Source organism: Phasianus colchicus, chromosome 7, assembly GCF_987193195.1.
Source record: "Phasianus colchicus chromosome 7, bPhaCol1.hap1.1, whole genome shotgun sequence".
In the NCBI taxonomy this organism is placed as follows: Eukaryota; Metazoa; Chordata; class Aves; order Galliformes; family Phasianidae; genus Phasianus; species Phasianus colchicus.
The window spans coordinates 21,688,080-21,710,392 of record NC_143442.1 but is presented as its reverse complement, the minus strand read 5'-3'; the positions used below and the strand labels follow the sequence as shown (position 1 = coordinate 21,710,392).

The 22,313-nt window shown below is 45.4% G+C and overlaps 1 protein-coding gene and 1 long non-coding RNA gene across 2 annotated transcripts in view; one reads left to right on the top strand and one right to left on the bottom strand.

Annotated features, from left to right (window-relative positions):
- The window catches only part of LOC149917265 (uncharacterized), a 120,980-nt gene that overhangs the window by 87,680 nt on the left and 10,987 nt on the right, over positions 1–22,313 (bottom strand). Inside the window, exon 2 of the long non-coding RNA XR_016468307.1 lies at positions 4,570–4,661. This is a non-coding gene — a long non-coding RNA (uncharacterized LOC149917265). The remainder of the gene's footprint in view (positions 1–4,569; positions 4,662–22,313) is intronic.
- IFT70B (intraflagellar transport 70B) lies at positions 1,151–3,754 on the top strand. Its single transcript, XM_031601375.2, has one exon. The coding sequence runs from the start codon at positions 1,219–1,221 to the stop codon at positions 3,211–3,213; it is 1,995 nt and encodes a 664-aa protein (XP_031457235.2). The 5' UTR covers positions 1,151–1,218; the 3' UTR covers positions 3,214–3,754.

Sequence of the window (22,313 nt, the reverse complement as noted above, 5' to 3'; positions counted from 1 at the left end):
CAGGTCTAGGTAGTATTTTAAGGATAAGAGATCTATTCTAGCTGATGTGGATATAATTATTATACATTTCAGTTTACTGCTTAGAAGATAATAGCACAAAGGGGAAAGCAGACAACAGGCAAATACAGATAATGCAATTTCTTTATCTGGCATAAGGTCTCATTTGCGTCATGGCTGCTAGAAAAACAAGGCAAACCCATCTTGTTCTGGCACTGAGAACCTACTTAGCACTGCGACTAGTAATTAGCACACAAGCAGAGCCTTGAAAGCACTGTAATGAAGTAATGAACAGTGAGAGGAAAGGAAGAAGAAATGCTGGGGAGGCAGAGGGGACGAGCATGCAGTCACGGGCATCCGGCACTCATATGCACCTGGTGCTGCACAGAGCACAGCTGCAGCCCGCAGCTCCCTCACCAGCACAGTCAAACAGCAGCATCCAGGCTCAGCACTCGCACAGCAGATCCACTTCTCCCCATCCCATGCTGCCTGGTGTGCCTGAGGGGTGGACGCAGCTGAATTCAGCAGTGCCTTACAGCACTTGGTGCAGCCCTGTCCTAACCCTAGCTACACATCTCTTCCATTCCATGCTGCCAGAGCGCAGACAAGGCCAGTGAGGGTAGTACATTGCTGCCGCCCACTGCTGCCCTGGTTCTCTGGCCTTTCCAGAGAGCCGGGCAGGGTGAGCAGAGGAAATTCTTTTCTCCAGAGTGATGATGGCGATTCTTGGTGACTGGAGGCAGCTGCTCCAAGTAGGTGATCAGATCCGTGCCGCTAAGTACAGAGTACAGAGATGGTATACGTTTGTTTAGCAGCTGAATTCAGCCCCTACAACGGTTTGCACGGAAGCACGAGCTGTGCTTGGGGGTACAGAAAGCCCTTTAGAGGCTTAGGTCTGTCTTGATTAGAGTTGTGTGGCAATTCACGGCCTGCGGGCGCTAGGCGGGAGGGTAGCCCAGCCTACGGGCTGTCCCCGCAGGAGGTACCGGCCCAGGAGCCACGCGGGGAGCCCCACAGCCCTCGCGAAACGGCCCGGGCCGACTCCCGCCTCGGCGCGCCGCACTACAACGCCCAGCGCGCCCCGCGCCGAGCCGACCACCCGCTTCCGGCGCGGCGGGCCGGCCGCATTGGGAGTACTTCCGGCGCGGGGGCCGTTGCCACGGCAGCGAGAGGCGCCGCACGGCTTCGCCCATCGCCCGCTTCCGGCGCGGTGCGGCGGCCATGGAGGCCGCGCCGGTGCCCGACGGGCAGTACACGGCCGCGGTGTACGGGCTGATCCGTGCCGGGCGCTGCGGGGAGGCGGCGACGCTGCTGAGCCGCGAGCTGCAGAGGAGCAGCCGCTCGCGGGGCGGCCTCTCGCTGCTGGGCTACTGCTACTACCAACTGCAGGACTTCGCTGCGGCGGCCGAGTGCTACGAGCAGCTGGCGGCCCTGCACCCCGAGCTCGACGCGTACCGCCTGTACCTGGCGCAGGCCCTCTACAAGGCCGGGCTGTACGCCGAGGCGCTGCGGGCCGCCAGCCCGCTGCTGGACCGGCCCGCCTACCAGGGCCGGGCCCTGCGCCTCCAGGCCGCCGTCCACTACGCGCAGGGCGACCTGGCGGCGGCCAAGAGCCTGGTGGAGGAGGCGCTGGCCGCGGACGGCGGCCCCGGGGCGGCCGAGGACCCCTCGGAGCGGGCCGACGCCGAGATCAACCTGGGCTGCCTGCTGTACCGGCAGGGACGGCACGAGGAGGCCAGCGGGAAGTTCGCGGGCGCCATGCAGGTGCTGGGCTACTGTCCGGAGCTGTCCTACAACATGGCGCTCTGCTGCTACGCCGCCAAGCAGTACGCCCCTGCCCTCAAGCACATCTCCGATATAATCGAGCGCGGCATCCACCAGCACCCCGAGCTCAGCGTGGGCATGACCACCGAGGGCATCGACGTGCGCAGCGTGGGCAACACCCTGCTCCTGCACCGCACGGCCCTGGTGGAGGCCTTCAACCTGAAAGCTGCCATCGAGTACCAGCTGCACAACCTGAAGGCGGCTCAGGAGGCGCTCACCGATATGCCGCCGAGGGCGGAGGAGGAGCTGGACCCGGTCACGCTCCACAACCAAGCACTAATAAACATGGACACCCAGCCCACAGAGGGCTTTGAGAAACTGCAGTTTCTTTTGCTGCAGAACCCCTGCCCACCAGAAACCTTTGGAAACTTGCTGCTCCTCTACTGCAAGCATCAGTACTACGACTTGGCAGCTGACGTGCTGGCAGAGAACGCCCATCTAACCTACAAACTGCTCACACCTTACTTATACAACTTCTTGGATGCCGTTATCACTTGTCAGACTGCCCCTGAGGAGGCTTTCCACAAGCTGGATGACGCAGCAGGGATGCTGACCGAGCAGCTGAGGAAACTCACAAAGCAAATACAGGAAGCTAGGCAAAATTGGGATGATGAAGCTGTAAAGAAGACTGTTAATGAGTATGATGAGACTTTGGATAAATATATACCCGTCTTGATGGTTCAGGCTAAAATTTATTGGGACATGAAGAACTACACCATGGTAGAAAAGATCTTCCGCAAATCAGTGGAGTTCTGTAATGAACACGAGGTATGGAAGCTCAACGTGGCTCACGTACTTTTCATGCAAGAAAACAAGTACAAAGAGGCTATTAGCTTCTATGAGCCAATAGTTAAGAAGCACTATGATAACATTCTTAATGTTAGTGCCATTGTGTTAGCTAATCTCTGTGTTTCCTACATCCTGACAAGCCAGAATGAAGACGCAGAGGAACTGATGAGGAAGATTGAGAAGGGGGAAGAGCAACTGTCCTATGATAATCCTGATAAAAATATCTACCATCTTTGTATTGTCAATCTAGTCATTGGTACTCTTTACTGCGTGAAAGGAAACTACGACTTCGGCATTTCGAGGGTCATTAAAAGCCTGGAGCCATATAACAAAAAACTAAGCACTGATACGTGGTATTATGCCAAAAGATGTTTCCTGTCCTTGCTAGAGAACATGGCCAAGCACATGATCATGCTACGTGACAGTGTCATTCAAGAGTGTGTCCAATTTCTGAAGCAATGTGAACTGTATGGAAGAAACATTCCAGCTGTCATTGAGCAGCCCCTCGAGGAGAACAGGATGCACAGTGGGAAAAATACTGTTACATATGAAGCCAGGCATTTGAGGGCACTGATGTATAAAATTGTGGGATGGACTGCATGAACAATGTTCCTGTACAGTAAAAAACAAACAAACAAACAAAAAAAACACCTTGTCTGTTCTTTCCTTAGGCTTGTGAGATGATGCTCACCCTGGTATAATTTTCTTGATTGCTTACATTTAAAGATTTGTACCTGTATTTTAACAATATTCAGTGGAACATTAAATAAATGCTCGAATTGAACATGCACGAAGTAATTGGAGGCATTCTCAGTCACTTCAAATACACCTTAAGATATGCTGATCAAGAACTTCACTACAGAAATATCACAGAACATTTTATAGGTGAAAATTCTATCCTTGTGAAAGTTTGACCAAGTTTCTTTATGTTAGTTGGCAGTTAAAAATAATTTGCAATCCATCTCTTCTAGCACAGATACTGAAGAAACAAAGTTCTCTAGTTTGTGCCTGTGTGTGAAAAGTTTCTCTTCTGCTTTTTCTGAAGTATTTTTAATATGTTGCACATTATGTTGATAGTATATTCAAACATTTAAAAAAGGCTTTGTAATTAAAAAAAATAAAATCCTGCAAAAATTACCTTTTCCTAATTCAGTAACCATATGCGAGTATTCATGCAAGTTGGAGATGTAACACAAGGACTAAGAATATATGTGGAGGATAACGTGGTAGGATTAGGAAGACAGAGCTGAGTTTTACAGAAAACGTAGCCTTTTCTTTCTCCCACAAAAGCTGCAAGAGACTGCTACTGGAGAGCACTTTAATTGCATGCTATGTTATCAGGTTAACTACATTCCTACACTTGCAAAAGTAAACTAGATGGTAAGTCTCAAGCCTCAAGACAGGCTTCCTTGTCTCCCCTTCCTCTACTGCAATGCCTCACACTCCTGTGCCAGGGCCTCCCAAGTAGGAGCTGTTACTCTGCAGATCTACTTAGCAACACGTGCTAACTCAATAAGCAGTCCTTCCTTTGAAGCCTAAACTGCCCCTTTGATCCAAACACCGCTCTTAAAGTACACCAGTATCCGGTAGAATACTCCACAAATGTGCAATTATAATTTCCATATTTCTCAAAAAGCATATAATTTCATTTCATGTGAAATATATCTCTTCCACATTTCATGTGAAACATATTAGATGAAAGAAATCCACTCTCCAGTTTCCTCTTTGTATTACTTACAATTCCCGCTTCTCTAATACCTCTCTGAAATCCTATTTATTCCTTATCATCTCCATCACATCCTATTATTAGGCATTTTATTTTACCCTGTCTTTCAATACCTATTTCACACACAATACATGTCCTACGCAGACTGAGCAAACATATTCTAATCAAAACACCTTTCTCTTTTGTTTTCTAAATAGCAGTCAAATATCTGTGGCTTTAACGCTTTTGCTTACCTTTGATCCTGGCTTCCTGAAGAGTTGTTGTGGGTGAACGTCAGAATCAGACTGCAGGTCTGTCTGAATCCATTTTCCATACCATGGTTTACCTGGAAAGAAAGGACAACATTCTTGAAAGTTGCCCTTCTGGCAAGTAATTGAATACTTAATCCTTCCAGGGTGTAAATGAAGATTGAGCACACCTGTGAACCATTTCAACATAGCAAATCAACTCTCCTCCATTCTGAGAAAGAAACTCAACATGGCTGAGTGTAGCCTCTGTAGCTAATGGATATGGCTGTGGGTTAGTCAGTGTTACAGTTCATTCAAGAATTCCCATAACAAAGTAAAATCAAATCTAGCACAGCTGTCTTCAGTGTCAACAATAAGAAAATGTTCTGCTGGGGGCAGATGAGAAAGTAGGCAGCAGTATGTAGTAAGGTGCCCTGGAATGGCCTCTGTAGCTTATTACCAGTCCATAAAGCCATCCAGGCCCTATTAGAATGATATTAAATATTTTCCACAACCGAGGAGACCTGTGATTTCAAATCTTGTTCACCTTCACGAAGCACACCAGCAAGCTGTAAAGTATGTTTTTAATTTACAGTGGAACTATATTTTATATTATGCAGCACAAACAGCATGACCTTTAAAAAGAGGTCTTCAGGAGTCACACCTCATAACGGAGTATGAAGTGCAAACTGTGGGCCCTGGCTGAGAGAACACCAGAGCTTTGTCTAATATTCATTGTGTGTGTTGGACATTTGGAAAAAAAAATCACATTGCAGACTGGTATCAGTGCAAACACTGAACGTTCAGACAGAATGGAAAGCAAATTAGACATGTATTCATGGCCAGCTTTGGTGCACCTCTCCTATTCCCGTCAGCTGCAGGCACAGGATCCTCAGCCACAGGACAACAGGGAGCCATGTGCCCTGCACTGTGTCTGCCTTTCCTATTCCACCCAATTGTAAGGGACCAACACCCCAACACCTGCAGCAATGCAGCCTACAAAGCAACATCCTCTCCTGGAAGGGGATGCAGCTCAGGCAAGTGGCTCTAACACACACCTAGTGATGGCAGTGTTTGTGAAATGCATTGTCTGGGGTCCACGAAAGCAACATGCTCAGCTACAACACGGAAACAAATAGATGCAGCAGGTGGAAAGCTCTGCGTATAGGAAGCTCTCTAGAGCCAAAATCAGCTTAGGATTTACTGAATAATGAGCTGCCTTCCGTACTTGGGGGAAAAAAAAAAAAAAAAAAAAAAAAAAAACCAAAAAAAAAAAACCAAAAAAACAACCACACACACAAGCAAGGAAATGGAGCTCCTCTGTTGTACGGGATACGACTGTTTCAGAAAGCGTGGCTAGAGGGCACTCCACATCTCCAGAATATGCTCTGTCCTATTGCAACAAATCAGGCAGACCAACACAAACACCGGAAAACCCTGAGAAAAATGTCAGCAGCAATATTTCCGCTGTTCTTCCCTTACGTCACATTTTTATCTGCTTTCCTCTCGAGGTGTGGTGTGCTGCCAGGACTGGCCTGGACCTAACCCACGACTTCATAGCGACTTCAGTGATGCTGAATGTGATGAGCCCAAATGTCAGGAGGCCTCTGGTGCCAAAACGAGAGAGGGAAGAGGCAGAACTGAGACATGCCAAGAGAGGATCTGGAACACAATTCCTCCTCTATTGCTAACGTTAGGACTTCACGTAACACATGTGCTGGATCTCCTCCTCTACCCTGCAGCATTTCCACTCTGAGCACAAAGCCAGCTCCTCAACAGCAGGCACCCAGCCCCTCCATGCCTAGGAGAGATGCCCAGCCTCCCTGTCCCTGGCAGCTGCCCACCCCTGTACCAGAGCGCTGGGTCCTGCTTCCACAGTGCCTCACTGCTTGCTGTGCAAAGTGTGCGGTTATGGCACTTCTAGCTACAAAGCACTTGGTCATGAAAAACTTATAAACATTACAACCAGTTTTATTACTATCTTTATACTGCATTTAATGTTTCCCTATATGACTTACACACAAAATATAAAGGAAGGCACATACAGTTTTATTTGGAAGGAAGGGAGGACACCAAATAATGGTTTATACTCCTTAGAAATACAGTAATGCATGCCTAAATTAACACCCTGTGCTAGCACAGTTCTTTTGTCCCTAACCAAAAATCATTAATTCCGTTTAAAAGACTGCAAAGAAAAACCACCAACCAGAAGGAGCTTCTAGAGCAGAGCAGAGCAGAGACAGAGGGTGCTGGGGCCACTTGTGGTCAGCTCTGTAGTTAGAGAAAAAAACATAAGGAACGAAGGGATGGCTGACTTTATAGTAAGACGTAGAAGATGAAACAAAAGATTCTTCTTAATGTGTAGTTGTGAAGGAGCATGACTAGAAACTTCTTCAGAGGAGATACAGGTATTTCTGTAGGGTAAACAAGCCCTGTTAGTAAGTGGGTGAGGAGGGGAATGCTATTACATTTTACACACAAAAATAAAAGCTGATCTGGGTTTCACAGTATCTTACAGCATCCTATCCTAGCCACCTGAGTTCAAAGCTGCGTTCTCCAGCAAAGGCAGCAGAGTTCAGCCCTAACTGATGGTTTGCAGATCCAGGCACAGTGTGACAATGTGGTTGTGTGGGCTGAAAGATAAGCACTGAATGATGTATCTTCACCTCTCCCTCCATGCTTCACTTCCTTCATCTCCCTTTGGCCTTTCAGCAGATAAAACCTTCTCTAAAGGCCTCTGCTAAATCCTTCTGTCTCAATACAATAAGGAGCAGCTACCCTTGGGACAATGCACACCTTCACAGCACAGTGAAGATGTCACAGCCTGGTCGGCCTCAGAGTATGCCTGGCTGCTGTGGGGTTTGCAGAAAGGGCTGAAATTCTCCCCGCTTTGGGCATGCGGTTGCTAATTGGTAATGGAAGGAGTGCCAAGTGTGCATGCATTCTATTGCAGAAAAATATCAAGACTGAGCTGCTTCAGTGAACAGCTGTTTTCAGTCCTCTGTCCCTTGTCTGGGCAGCGTGACATAGCTGAAGCTCCCAGAGAAGCAGACCTAAATAAAGTAAAAGAAGCACGGCACTGGGTCCTGAAAACTTTGGGAATTTATTCTCACTGAAAGAATTCCTTTTCTTGGCTGACACTTTTCCATTAAACATAGAAATTGAGACATTTGGACTCATTTCACAAAGAACCTCAATTAGCAACACTTTCCTACAACTGCCTGAATTTAAGCAACATTGCCCCATCTTCAAGCAGACCTTTCCAAATCCAACAGCTTCAGTCCAGAACTTTTCTACTTTGGGGCTCTTTAAATTCGGTTGAGCTCATAACCCAAACCAAAGCCCAACAAAGCCAACAACAAGTTCTCTTTGACTTCAGTGAGCTTAAAATTGACACCTGAGAAAATGTCCATTCTCACAAACCGCTATTCCAGGCCATCCAAGAGCAGCATGTGGCTGATGCTGAAATGTTAGAACCCGGCCAAGCTCAGTGAAAAAAAAAAAGCTCATTTCCACCCACTTAAAGTTCAGCTTAGAAAACCGCACACCCCGCATTTCTCATGGTGTGACTGCTCCACATTAGGAAAACGTGGCTGTTGCAAAATGAGGGGTGCAGGTCTGCAGAGGTTCCGCTGCCCAGTGTGGGACTACGATGGTGTGGGATCTCCCCAGCTGCTATGGAGCATGCACTCCAAATTTCTCCTTCGACACATGGGAATTGTCGCCTGGCATTGTGAACTTTTAAACTTTCAGAAGTGAATTTATGCACTGGCTTTGAGTGGGCTGAGCTTCTCCAGGGTGTTTTCGTCCTCTATTGCACACAATCATCCCCTTCTCTGAATTTCATCCTTTTTTTTTTACTGCTCACCTTACCTCTCCCCCTCCAGCTCTGCCTCTAGGACCTTTGCCATGCTGTGTCACAAGAGAGGAACAGGTTGACTAACAACATTTTATGAGCCGGTTTTATTTTATAGCCCTCTTTCCCGTGGGAGAGGGCAGAGGAGTTGGCTAACGCTCAGATCCCTTTGGGTTGGACTGTCCTCCAACAGTCGTCTTCCAAATTAAATGTAACACAGCTCAGTTTTTTCTGAAGCACATTTATCGGGTGCCTCGCAGGGCTCTTTGTGCCCACACTTGCTGATTCATGGCTGCCCTACCAGCACACAAACAGAAATGCAGGATCCCCGACATGGTGTATCTGATTTTCTTGCGGTGTCAATGGTATTTATCACCACAGCTCCCACGTGTGGCCAGAGGGCTGCTTTCCTGTCAGGTCCGAGGGACAGCTTCTCAGAGCACAGGCATCCTCTGTGCTGCTCTCCCTATATTCAGGGGGCTCGTGCTGCACGTACCATGGGGAGCGTTTGTTTGCAAGCATGAAAGCACCTCCCCAGCAGCTCTAATGGGCTTGCGCACCCATATGAGAGCACAGAAAGACAGGGAATGGCAGCTTCTTTTATCCTGTACTTGGCCTGCTCCTGCCCAAGAATCAAATCATAACTTGAAATGCCAGTAAGAGTTAATAGCAAAGAGAGAAAATACAAAGCTGTTAGAGAAGGGTTGGAGTCCCTGGGAACAGAGGTGCAGAGCCCTGTCCTCAGCCTTTGTGCTCGCTGCAGAGCAGAAACTCTGCGACGCCTCCCTGATGTAGTGACATGCCCGCGAGTGAGCGTGTGTAATGTGCTGTGACATCTTTGTGACTCGCTAGGTTATAAAGCTGGTTATAGAAGAATTTAATAAAAAAGGAAACCAGTTTATCTCTTTCTGATAATTTCTCTATGGCTTTAGGGTCTCATTCTGGCTCCCTCCCCATGCCTGGAGAGGTGATCCTAATATTCCGTGTAAAACGTGCGGATTCCCTAAAGGGAGCTTGAGAGAAATTCTCTGCTTCAAATTCAGACCTGACAGTACGTATCACATCAGGGGATCCCTTTTATCAGCAGGATATTCAGAAGGGATGAATGATTTACTCACATAATCTCTTAAACCTTTCACTTGCAGAGTCTAAGATAGAATTTATAGCATTTTTATCATTTGGACCTAAAAAAAAAAACAGTAAAATTCCTCTATGAAATCTGAAACCCTACTCATTGATTTGCTAGCTGATGAGATTTCAAAGGAACATGTTCTTCCATGATGGAGGAACAGCAGGCCTCTGCCTCGGCTCTGGTGTGTTCTCATGTTAGAAAGCAGGTAATATCTCCCCAAGGAGACACGTTAAACAGATACCTCCTATTTTTGCATTTGAAAACACCAAGGATTTGTATTAACCTCCCATAATTTAAGACTGTAGCAAGTCTTGTGTAATTTATTTCTCTAATTTCTGTTTGCCGAACAGACATAAATTTGCACAAAAACGTTAAACAACTGCTGCTTGCATTTGGAGTTTTAACCTGAGAGATCAGCTTTGTGCTCAGGATGATGAGGAAGGCAATCAATATGACAGCATTTGCTTAATATTTCTGCCATGTAGCTACAGCAGAAAAATAAACAAAAAACAGGCTGTAATGTTTTATTTCCCTTCCTTAAATCCTTTTCCTATCTGATATATAATCCCTTTATCTGATAGAAATATAAGTTGGCCCAATTCCTGTAAAAATAACCACGTTTTTATCTGGTCTTAAGGAGGGGTCAGATGCAGGAAGCAAAGAAACATGACCAGATCAGTTATAAATACATTAGAAATATCCAGAAGTACCAGACAGAGGAAATCCACTATTTAACAGTGATAAGACTCAGGTTGGGTCTGTGTCATGCCAGATTACCCCCGCAGACCACATCTGTAGTGATGACCTCTCCTTTGCACCAGGTAGCGCTCCTCAGCAGCCACTAAATTACATTTGCTGTTACCCATGTCAGGCCCTCCATGCAATTCAGCAGAATGCACTCTGATTTACAGTGATGAAGTGATGGCAGAATCTGGCCCTGAGGAGCAGGCTCTGTAAGGGTGGAGCCTCTGCAGGTACAAGTTTCTGTGGCTCAGTTTTTATTTCTAGTGCCAAATTTACTTCTTTCCATTTAGTACATGGCCCAAGGTCATGTCAGGAAAATATTTCTCTGTTATAATTATTCCCATGAACTCCCGAGCTCTTTGCATTTGGCAGCCAATCACACTTCCCATGTCTTGAGAAGCTGGCATTGGTTTTCTGATGCTGAAAAAAGATGGATTCACTGAGATTTTCATGACTGTCGTTCTCTTTTCCTCCTACCTTTGAGCCCCTGCAATCTGAGCCAGTGTTGGAGGAGCCTTCCTGGGTGCTGCAATAGCACTGACAACACCACATCTGTATTTGGTGAGGACCTGGGCTCGATTTCAGCCAGCTGCACTTTTACCCCTAGCAGAGTGGTGAGCCTGACAGTGTTTCCCCCAAGGATTCCTTGCTCTTGTAAAGCATGCCCATGCTCACAGGTCACCACACACTTATACGGCTGTGTTCAGTGGCCTGCTGTATGTGCTTACACGACCTTCAGAGACGGGCATTCTGCCTCTCCTGTCCGAGCCAGGTGCCTCTCAGGCTTCAGCTCTGCAAACAAAGGGCTGCTGCAGCCACCTCCTTTCTTCTCCATTCAGAGAGAAATGTGTCAGTGACGCATAGCCAACACCCCAGCTGAGGTCGTACAGCCTGACTCCCCTGGAACAATGAATATTTATAGCAGCTAAGAACCAGCATGCATTTCATGTACTCCTGATTATTTCTTTCATCTATTTCTTGTATTTTCACATAGCACTCAGAGGGCTGAGTACCCTTTTTATGAAATTCAGTCAGTTTTCACCATCCTTTTTTTTTTTTTTTTAAGCTATAGAATCATTCATGTTTATACATATTGAGTTCCCATCACAACCTCCGACTAATTTAAGCCACACCATGTCAGAATTACACAAAGTACATTTACCTTACTCTAATAAACCAAACCAATCAAACACACAGACACAAAGGGAACATCTCTGAGTCAGATGCCACCTCACACCTACTGCCATGCAGGAAGTGTTGCTGCTGAACCCCCCCCACCCACTCTGCAGCTCTTCAGAACAGTTCCCCATTTATCAGAATATTAAGTTTGACTGCAGGGAAACCCAGACATCATGTATTCTCACACCGGCATTGGAGAGGAGCTAATAGGGACATAAAACACACTGTGGCCCATCGGCTTGCTCACAGGCATAAGGGCAGTACTAAGGCAACTGCAGGTGAAGCAAGGCAGCCTGCAGGCTGAGGGCTTTATGGCATGCAGGCACCTCTTTCTCACCATTTCAGCAAGAGGTTCCCAGATATCTTTGGAAATCTGTGCCTTGGAACACAACGTGCTGAGACACCACCTGAATGTGCATACCTGTGCTGGGACACACCTGTGCTGGGGCACATTGCTGCAAGGCTCTCAGCCTAGCTGGGGCGAGGGCAGGTCAGGCTGTGCTCCTGGGGCCAGAGGGCAAAACCCCTCACCTCCCAGCAGCGAGGCCTCACCTTCTGCCTGGGGTCCCCTGGTATTCTGGGATGAGGGGAGAGCAAAGCTTGCCAAAGGGACAAGATCCAAAACCGATTGCAGCTGCTCCTAGCAGCTGCCAGAGTACTGGGATTTCCCCTGACTGGCAATGCTGCATAGCTTGCTATGTCAGGAGAGGCTCCCAATGAATCTGGCCTCAGCAACATTCTAACTGCTTTTAAAGGGCTTATCTCCTAAATTGGGATAGCTGTCATTGCACAGAAACGACTCTAATATTTTATGAGGGTGTTACAGCAGAGGCTAACAGAGAGGTGTTGGGAAACCTGATGGTTTTAACAGCATTTTATAAGTTTCTTACCCTGAGACAGGTTATATATTTTTTCTGTGCTCATTTGCAGTAAATAAATTTGTTTTCCCCCACCCATCTCTTTCCTGTGCCATTCCCTTTGAAACTGCACTCATTACCGCATCCCTCAACAGGGGCTGCTTGCACGTCTTCTCAGAGAGAAAACTCTCAGCTGGAACCTGGCGTGGATTTGTTGCTTGGGGCAGGAAACATGGCTGCACAGAGTGTGTTTCACCTCTGCATCACGCTGTCCTGAGGAGTTAGCAAGGAGATCCACCAACACATGTGAGTATTCAGGAGATGAAGCCACCTTGCAGGGACTGCCTGCTGATTTTACAGTGGGAACTGGGGCAAGGGGAATCCCAGTGGTGATTTGTCGTTTGGAAGCAGGAGAAGCAGAGCTGCTGAGCTGCCAGGAACATGATTTCTGGCCGCAGCTGTTTCTCCAATCTCGGTCCTGCCCCCCTCACAACACAGCCCACGCCTCCTGAGGTGCACCGCACACCGCTCATTTTTCGCACATCATGGGAACGCCTGACTTCACTCTCTTTCTGTATTTTTAGTGCTTGCCAATTCTCACACCTCAGACTGAAAACATTCAGACCGTCCTCTGTTTAGCTTTTGCATTTGTAAATGATTTTTTTCCTAGCAGCAGGACATACAGTAAGTATTCCTGATGAGATTTCTCACCTTAACAAAGAAGACCTTGGCTTGGTATGATATATGCCCTAGTTAAAGTAAACACTAACATTCATATTCTCCTGCAGGCTGCACTGGAGCACTGGTCAACCATTCAGCAAGTAGCCCGTATTTCTTATTTCGATTTATGGCCTTGAGATGGACAGGAACTAATGTAAATGTCCTGAGCTTTTGTGAGGGATGGTGCAGGGCACATAATGGCTTTGCCGTTGCCTTGCTGAGCAGATGCACAGCTCACTGATCTGTTAAGCATTTCTGAGATCATGCAGTGTGTAAAAAAAATACTACGCACTTGTAAATGTCAAGAGGAGTTACTGGTATTTATAGAAAAGAAACTGTTTTACTATTTCCAGTTCTGTGGAGCACATACGCTGTATACTTTAGGGTTCAGCTCCAGCAGCTCGGTAGTTTCCGCGTGGATCAGATTTTTAAGGTCATAAATAGATGGAGATGACCCCAGCAATTCAGCACGGTGAATGAGCAGTTCACAGCCCAAGGAAAGCAAGTGACATTTAACGGTGGGAAAGCAAGGAAAGCCAAGCAAGGGAAAGGAGTGGGTTTGTAATATGATGAGAGAAGCAAGGAACGCACATTTTATCAGCTGCATTTCATGAAGAGCTGGATCCTCCTCTCTTTTGCAAATCATGCTGGGGAGTTTGAGTACGCATGGCAGTCCCGAGCACCAAACAACTTGCTAGCAGAACTTGCCAAGCTCAGTGCTGAGGCATGCAGGAGAAAGAGGGATCCCATCTGAGAATAACCACACGTTCTGGAAATCATGGCTCCCTAATTTAATTCACCACATGGAAGGCTTTGCATTTTAATTTATCAGTTTCTTTTTAATTGACCAGATTAATTATTTCCACCTTGCCACTTGGCAGGTAGGTCACCGCTCCCTTTCACAGCATTAATGAACTAATTCAGTTTTTCACCTTGTAATTAAAACTGTGAGTTACAGAGATCACGTTTATAAATCGGTTTGGCGCACAGTAAAATGTGCTCCTTATGAAATAAAATACAACATCATGTATTTCTTGTGCCAAAGCAATTTCTTTTCTTTGGATTTCTCCAATAGCAAGAATACGATGAGGGGGGGAAAAAAAAAAAAAAGGAAAAGAAGAAAAAGCATCCTCAGTGCTATAGTTTTCAATCAGCAATAAAAATGGGTAAAATAAAATTACCTTCTGATTCTCAAACACCCCTATATCTCCCCTGGGGACACCAGGTTCAGCTACAAATGTGAAAGCTATGCACATTACCAGTGGTTTATGTTCTAATTGAGGTATCTGGTGATCAGGTCAGAAGGAAGGACTTGCAAACACAGCGCTGTGATAACTGGGGACAACACACCACAACTGGCCCATTAGTTTTGTCTGCCTGCTGTTAGAGAGGCTGGAGGAACATCAGGACTTGCTCAAAGCAGTCACCACAGCAGTCATGCTCACTGGGGTCTGCTGCACAGTCAAAAGCTTGGCTTAGTTCTTAAACTCTCCCATGTCTGTGCTTGAACACAAGCTTTTCTTGCCTTTAATTACCATTGTCAGTCAACTTTACGTAGTGGCACTTGGTTCAAGTAGAAGCTAGATCTCTTATCCACTTGTTGTATGGGACTGGACGAAGGAACACCATGCACTAAATACGTTTCAGGAATAAACAACATTTTGCCTACGTGTAGGTTCTGGTGGATGTGGGACAAAACCAGAGTCCTTTATAAATGCTTTTCACTGAATCCCTTGGTTTTTCTAGAGGTCAGAGCAGCTCCCATCGCTCAGACAGGAGGGATATGAGAGGGTCAGGGGATGCTGGAGAGAGTTAAACACAAGGATACAAACACTGGGAAAATAACCATCCTGGTCACCAGAACTACAGCTGCAAGAGTACAAATGTGGCTGACAGCCTCTGCCCTTCCTGCCCTGTCTGTGCATCTGAGGCCCAGCTGTTACAAAACATTGTTTTTTGTCTCCACAGATTGCATTTTTTTTCCCCACAAGGAAAGAATAGGCAAATACTTAAACATATAAAACAGCTTTTGAACTGGTTCTCAGTCCATCTGCAAGACCAAGACAAATTCAACAAGACCGTGAATAAAAATACAGCAACAGGTATTTCTAATTCCATTTCTCAGTAGAAAGCTTCTAGTAACAGCTAATAACTAAGCCATACTAATCAACTCAGTGACAGAACCCCTGAAGTATGTAATATAACATAGTTTCTGATTTTCTTTTAATGGAACCTACATGTTGCAATCTCCTACTCTGCAGCCATAAAACTTTATAGTGCTCTCTTTTGTCTACTGAGATTTCAGGTGTTTAACCACTGACTTCTACTCAAACAAAGTCTCAAGCAACAATAATGCTATCCATGTGCTGCAGTAAATGAGCGTTCCAGCTTGGCAAGCAGTTTCAGTGTTACACACGCATGCAGACACAGCAGCCCACCTTCTGCTGGTGTAACGTCATTGCAACCTTCATGGCTGTCAGCGGAATTATTTCTGATTTACTTCAGCACGACCAAAGGAAGAGTTTGGCCCCATTTGTGTGCCTTTATGGGGAGAAACCTGGAAGACAGTGCCTGTTCTCATTGAAAATGCAGCAGTGTTGGTGAAGAAAAGCATACAGGCTATGACTGCAGCCAGCTGCAACCTTACCGTGGCACACCATTCTCAAGCTGTTCTTAAAGCCTGGCAAGTCTACTACCATGTCCGCTGCCTGTGGGACTGAGATATACTAAAGCACTCATGTGAAATGACTTTTCAGTTCAACTCTGACCCAGAGACACCTGTGGAGAGACAGCAGTGGAGGAACAGCAGGGGCAGCACGTGGGGATCATTAAAGCTGTTTTTTGTGCTCCCAGCACACCTCCATCCAAGTGCTGCCTGGTATTACATCAAAGCCTGGAAAGTTTGGTAATAAATACATAGTGTTTTGTTTAAATAAACTATCCAAGCATAGGAGTAACAAAACTAGGGTGTAACCTAAACTCTTTACCAGTCCTGACTGGACATAGTTCTGCTGCACTGATAAGAAATTACAAATAATTGTAATTTGTTTTTTGTGCCTTACCTCATTAGAAAGGTCAAGGGACCCCTCTAACAATCACAGTCCTATTGACCACGGGGAACTTCGCTTGGTGAAGTCTCTTTCTCTACAACCTGGATTTCCTTTGGGCAGGAAGAGTGCAACACCCATCATGCTGTTCTGCATTAGTGCAGCTCCTGCTAGCACAGCTCTGCTTCAAGGCCTAACCACATTCAATAAAATAATTTGTTCCAGGGTTTTGAAACTTGGTTATAAAAATCTCTTTGCGGCTGAAACTTCCAGTTTCAAGGTAACAAGACAGAAAAAAGAAACCAGAGCCAAATTGGAATGCCAAAACTCACTCAGTTCTGCAAAGCTCAGAGTTTTGGACTCTTCATTCAGTAGTCAATAGGAAAGACTTGAACTCTAGAAAAAGAACTGTCTTAAAGCCTGTCTTAAAAAATTTGTAGTTGTTTTGATTTTACAACCGCTCTCCCAAGTTTATAGGTTCCTAATTTCTGAGTTATGCCACTGACATTCAAGATTGGCTTCCTCTTTTCACAGAAAGCCACTGGGTGTTCCAGGTAGAAGCCAGTACGCTCCTTCCAACACGTTACACTCACATCATCTGCCTCAATGTGCCAGTTCTTACTGTTCGCTAAACATCAGCAGTGTACTAAACAGCAGCAAAAAGGAAAGGAACAGCCTAGAATTCTTCCACCTGGGTGTACATGCTCCAAAGTGGCTTTTCATAGTCTGCTGACTGTTTTGATGCCTGTGAAGATCAGCCAAAGCCTGCAGCATGCCAAAAGCTCAAGAGACATCAGTAATCCCTGGTTTATTACCTATCTGCCTTCCTGGGGCATGAGGAAAGCTAATCCTAGATAACTCCAAAAACCATCCACAGCTTTTCCCTCCAAAGTATTTGCTATTGGCACTAGTTACGCACTTCTCACTTTCATCCCTTTCCTGAAATGGGGCTGAATGGAGTCACCAAGCCTGATGACAAAACAGAAACTCCTACTCCTAAGCAATAAGGCAGGTTTCTCTGTTTACCCCAAATACGAATGCACAAGACTTTGAGCCGCTAGCTAACTGATAGGAGACAGCCTCTACTATTTTTTGTTCCCACAAGTGATGTACATGAAGGGAGATGGGACACAGGATAAGGAAAACTCGCACCTTTTGCTCCCAGTAACCCATATGCCAGGACAACTTGGAGCCAGAGACAGCTGCCCATGGTCACATGGGGTGGTAAGCGCTAGCATGGCACGCTTCCGTGCTATCAATTAACTCTGTGAAATCAGGTTTCAAGAATTTATTGAATTAGTGCAAACTGCCCAGTACCCAGTGTAGTTTTGATTTAGAGAGACTTAATTTCAGCTGAATGAGAGCATAATCTTGATCCAAAGAAAAACAAACAGCCAACAAACAGCTTCAAGTATAACACTAATATTAAAGGAGATTTAAAATGCACACCCAGCTTTTCCCTGGATGGTAATCACTTTCAACACAGTAGCAACAAAAATTAGACAACACTGATAGAGAAGGGAAATAAAGAACAAAAAGCCAGCACAAGCCACCACTTGCTGTTGTTTTAAGGTCTTCTGAACCCAATTAGACTGCCTGCAAATCTACTGAGAGCCCTTATGCTTTTATTAGTCAGAGCTGTCCTCACAACTGGCTCACTGTGCCCCAATAAAAGAGCAGTATGGTCTGGGCATATCACAGGTAATTAGCAGCAGGATCCCTGAAGACAAGCATGAAGCTGCCTGTGCCAGCTTGTAGTTTTTCACATGATCTCATATCCAGAAGACCTTCCAGCTTTCTTCTAACCAACAGTCAGACTGCTGCTCTTAAAGAGGAATAAAGGTTTTTGTAAGAAGACTTCATCCCGCCCCTAGGAAGGTCAGACAGTCCCACATCTTCTCATCCATCTTTTGGCACCATGCAGACACAGAAGGATCTGATACAAAACCCTGTCTCCCCGAGCTACTCCGAATCCTACAGCTGAGGTGGTCCAGGAGCTCAGCAGATGTTTGTATCTTCCACTGTTGTACTGCAGAAGATTCCCTTTTGTTTTCTCCACGGCACAGTTTTCTATCTACCAGGTTCATGGACCTGCTCTCTGAGTGGGAGCTGGGGTGAAATGGCAGAGGTAGCCAGGTGGGGGACCTGGCATCCTTGGAAAGAGCTCATCCCATCACAGGGCAGCAGTGAAAAGAAACTTCATGATTAAGCCTTGTAGCTATTAAAAAGTCTTTAAATTCAAAAGTAAGGAAATTAAAATCTTTAGGCTCAGCATGGAAGCCATTTAAGAAACTTTAATATAATCATGGAAGTACAAAAAAAGAGGTGTGCAAAGGAGGGGGGCATGGAGAGGCAGGAAAGTATGGGGGGAAGACAATAAAAAGGTAAAATAGCAAGATATTGTTCAAGCCAAACAGGTGCCTTCCAAAAAAAAAAGAAAAATTGCCCAACCAAAGGCAAATTGAAAGGGAATATGAACTAGGACAAATAAAATGTCAGAGCATGCAGGTTAGGAGGGCTGAGAGTGATTACGAACAGCCAATAATGAAAGACATAAAAACAAATAACTAGAAATCCTTGTAGCAAATCAGCTGGTATACAGGGACTGGAAGGATTTCATAGCAGGGACCCAGCAGAGGTGCTATGTGATCCCACAGCATCAGGCAGAATTTCAGAGGCACCCACTGCAGCTGCAGACTTACTTGTTATTAAAGCTGAGAAGCTGGCAAAGGGGTGCTTAATGAAACAGCCTGAAAGCTAAAACAGCCGGGCACAGGTGGAAAAGCACGCTGTTTGTAAAGCTGAGCTCAGACACAAACAGCTCAGCTTTCCCCTGTGGTGGATAGAGCTGCTGTTGTAAGTATGAGTGCGTTTATTGGTGTGAACTGGAGAGGTGTGAGTGATAACATGGTGGGGAGATGATTCACATTAGCACTCTCTCGATAGCACTTCTCACCAAGAGAGAATAATTGCCATCCAATATTACATTGGTGGTCCAGAAGGCAGAAGTCTACTTACAAGAACGAAGCACAGAATTCTTCAATGGGCCACCCACTGCATCCACTAAAAATGTGTCAGAACATCCCTGCAAGCCATGTCTTAACACCACCTTTCTTCTCTCCTACTTTAACAAATAAATACTTGGTCTCAACACTCAGTCCAAAGAACAAATCTTGTTGCACCTTATGTTTTTTTTTTCCTTAAGTGTCTACATACGTCTTGGCAACTCTTGTTAACTGGTGAATTCGTAACACAGAGAGCTCAGTCACTGCCCTGATTACTGTGCATAAAGTCTAATGCATCTTCTGTATCCCCTACATTTATTTTAGAAATAAAGCTATCAATTATCAACAATATTAAAAAAGCAAAACAAATTTGTAGATGAACATGATTCTGCCAGACACAGGCAGACAGGCATGCTGTATGTCCATTGTCACTCTAATTTCGAATAAGGTGAAATGAAGAAAAGGTGTAACAGACACAAAACATTTGGTCTGCACATTTGAGGAAAATAAGAGTTTCTGCATAACAACTTCAGTCCTCATTCTTAAAGCTTTTGGAGTGAGTTGTGGCGGCCACAAGGTGTGATTCAATTTGTCTTAAAATTCTGTTTTGCTACACTATAAATGCAGTCTCTGCTACAGTTCTCTGTAAAAATCAAGAAGTGGGGTGGGTAGGCAGGCACATGGGTACAATACTTCCCTGGGATGTACAAATACAGAAAGCAGATCCAAAAGCACTAAATGAGAAAGCCATCTCAAAAGAAAAGGAGACAAACTGCCTTTATGGTTACATAAATATTTAAGGGTAGGCAGCTTGCAACTTCTATTTAGTTTCACAGAATAAGATGGCTCAAAATCTGTGTTGGTGGAGGGCATGGTCAGATCTACTTCTGTTGCTATTTCTGAAACATCTGTGCACCGAAGATTGAAGTTGCCTCTTGCAGGCTGCTGGAGGACTGGGTGCAAGTAGCATGAGATGTCCACGGAGGAACAGTCCCTCTGCTTTGAAAAGTAGTTTTGCCAGAACTACCACCATGGAGAGCCAAAAGGGTGATTCCTGGGTCACTCCAAATCAGAGTGAACTGACACCACTGCTCATGTTTCAAGACATACAAATCTGGGGAGCACTAGGAAGACTGTGGCCAGCAGGTCATGGGAAGTTATCCTCCCTCTGCTCTAGTGAGGGGACATCTGAAATTTTGCATCCAGTTCCGGGCTCCCTAGTTTAAGGAAGACAAGAATTTTCTAGAGAAAGTGCAGAAGAGGGCCACAGAGATGATTGGTGCCTGGAGCTTCTCCCTTACGAGGAAAGGCTGAGTGACCTGGGACTGTTCAGCATGGAGAAAAGACTGAGCAGAGAATCTTATCAGTGCTTCACAGCCCTGTCAAAAAAGAGGGGTACTAGCAGATGGGAAGCTGGACATGAGCCAGCGATGTGCCCTCACAGCCCAGAAAGCCAACCATATCCTGGGCTGCATCAAAAGAAACATGGCCAGCACGTCAAAGGCAGTGATCCTGCCCTTCTGCCTGCACTGATGACAGTGAGACATGGACTTGTTGGAACACATCCAGAGGAGTACCACAGAAACAATCCCAGGGATGGAACTCTTCTTTTAAGACACTCTGAGAGAGCTGGAGCTCTTCAGCCAGGAGAAGAGAAAGCTCCAGGGTGACCTGAGAGAGGCCTTTCAGTATCTAAAGGAGGACTGTAAGAAAGAAGGGGACAGACTCTTTAGCACGGTCTGCTGTGATAGCACAATGGGGAAATGGTTTCAAACTATAGGAAGGGAGATTTAGGCTGGATATAAGGGAGAACTTTTTACAATAAGGGTGGTGAGGCACTGGCACAGGTTGCCCAGAGAGGAGGTGAATGCCCCATCCCTGGTGACTCTCAAGGCCTGGCTGGATGGGGCTCTGAGCAACCTGATGGAGCTGTAGGTATCCCTGTTCACTGAAGGGGGCTGGACTACATGGCCTTTCCTTTAAGAGTCTCTGCCAATTCAAAAGACTCTATAAATACCTAAAGCATGGCAATCAAGTGGATGTTGTCCAGCGAGAAAATAAGGGGAAATGGACACAAAATAGAACACATTTTCATATGAATACGAAGAAAAAATTCTCTACTTAGAGGCTAACAGACCACTGGAACTGGCTGCCCAGAGAGGCTGTGGATCTCCTTCTTTGGAGATATTCCTGGACAGTTTCCTGTGTAATCTATTGCAGAGAACCTGCTTTAGCAAGAGGCTGGACTAGATGATCTCCAGAGGTCCCTACCAATCCCTATAATTCTGTGATACCTGATGTTTCTATCTAATTTTGCTGTTTCCAAGCCTGGCTTTCTCAGCAGAAATTGCTCAAGATAGACATATTACTGAGGAGAAAATAATGCCTTTATCTATAGACTTCATGAATAATATTAACAATGAGTCCTACTGATTTGCTGAGCGACACTGTGTTTCCATCAGCTAATCTAATTATGCAAAGCCTTCTGTATTAGAATCAGCCAAATCACAACAATCACATTTCAAATGCACACGATGTGTTTATAACTCTCATGAGACATGCTGTCCACTCCATTAAAAATAACAACCTTTGTAGTTATGCATGCTAAAGTATCAGTAATCAAATCTCACGCTTCACGGTGTAAGATGATCACTAGAAGTGTCAGAAAGAAATTATTCCCCTAAGAGATGGCACAGCAAAATATGTTTGTTGCTTTTGAATCATCTCCTGTTGTCAGTAACAATATACCTGTGTTTGATCATCGACCCAACAATTTGTTATGGCAAATTCTATCATCTGATTTTCTACAAATCAATCAGTTCAAGACAACCAAAACATCAATCTGCTTTCCCCACGAAGTCACCAGCCCTAAATTCTGAAATAATGAAGAAAGCATGTCTGGCTCCAGAAGAAGTTTGGAAAGATGTGCTTATAGAAGTGGCTAATCCAAAAATGGAACATCTAAAATATCCACAGGTTTGTGGTTGTCAAGATTTGGGTCTGAAATTGCTACTTGGAGATGATCTCTCTCTGTGTGGTTTAAGTTTTCTGTTACCCTTTTAAGCCATCCAGGATATACAGAAAACCTTCAAGGGCAATATGTTGAAGAAATTTGAATCTGTATGGATGAATACATTTCCCTCTGTCCACTGCTTTTATGATGATACCTATGGAAATTAATCTAGCAGAACCACTGCTCCCAAACCAGAC

What these genes read in the sequence shown, in the direction of transcription:
- IFT70B (XM_031601375.2), top strand. Translation starts at nt 1,219, where the DNA reads ATGGAGGCCGCGCCGGTGCCCGACGGGCAGTACACGGCCGCGGTGTAC.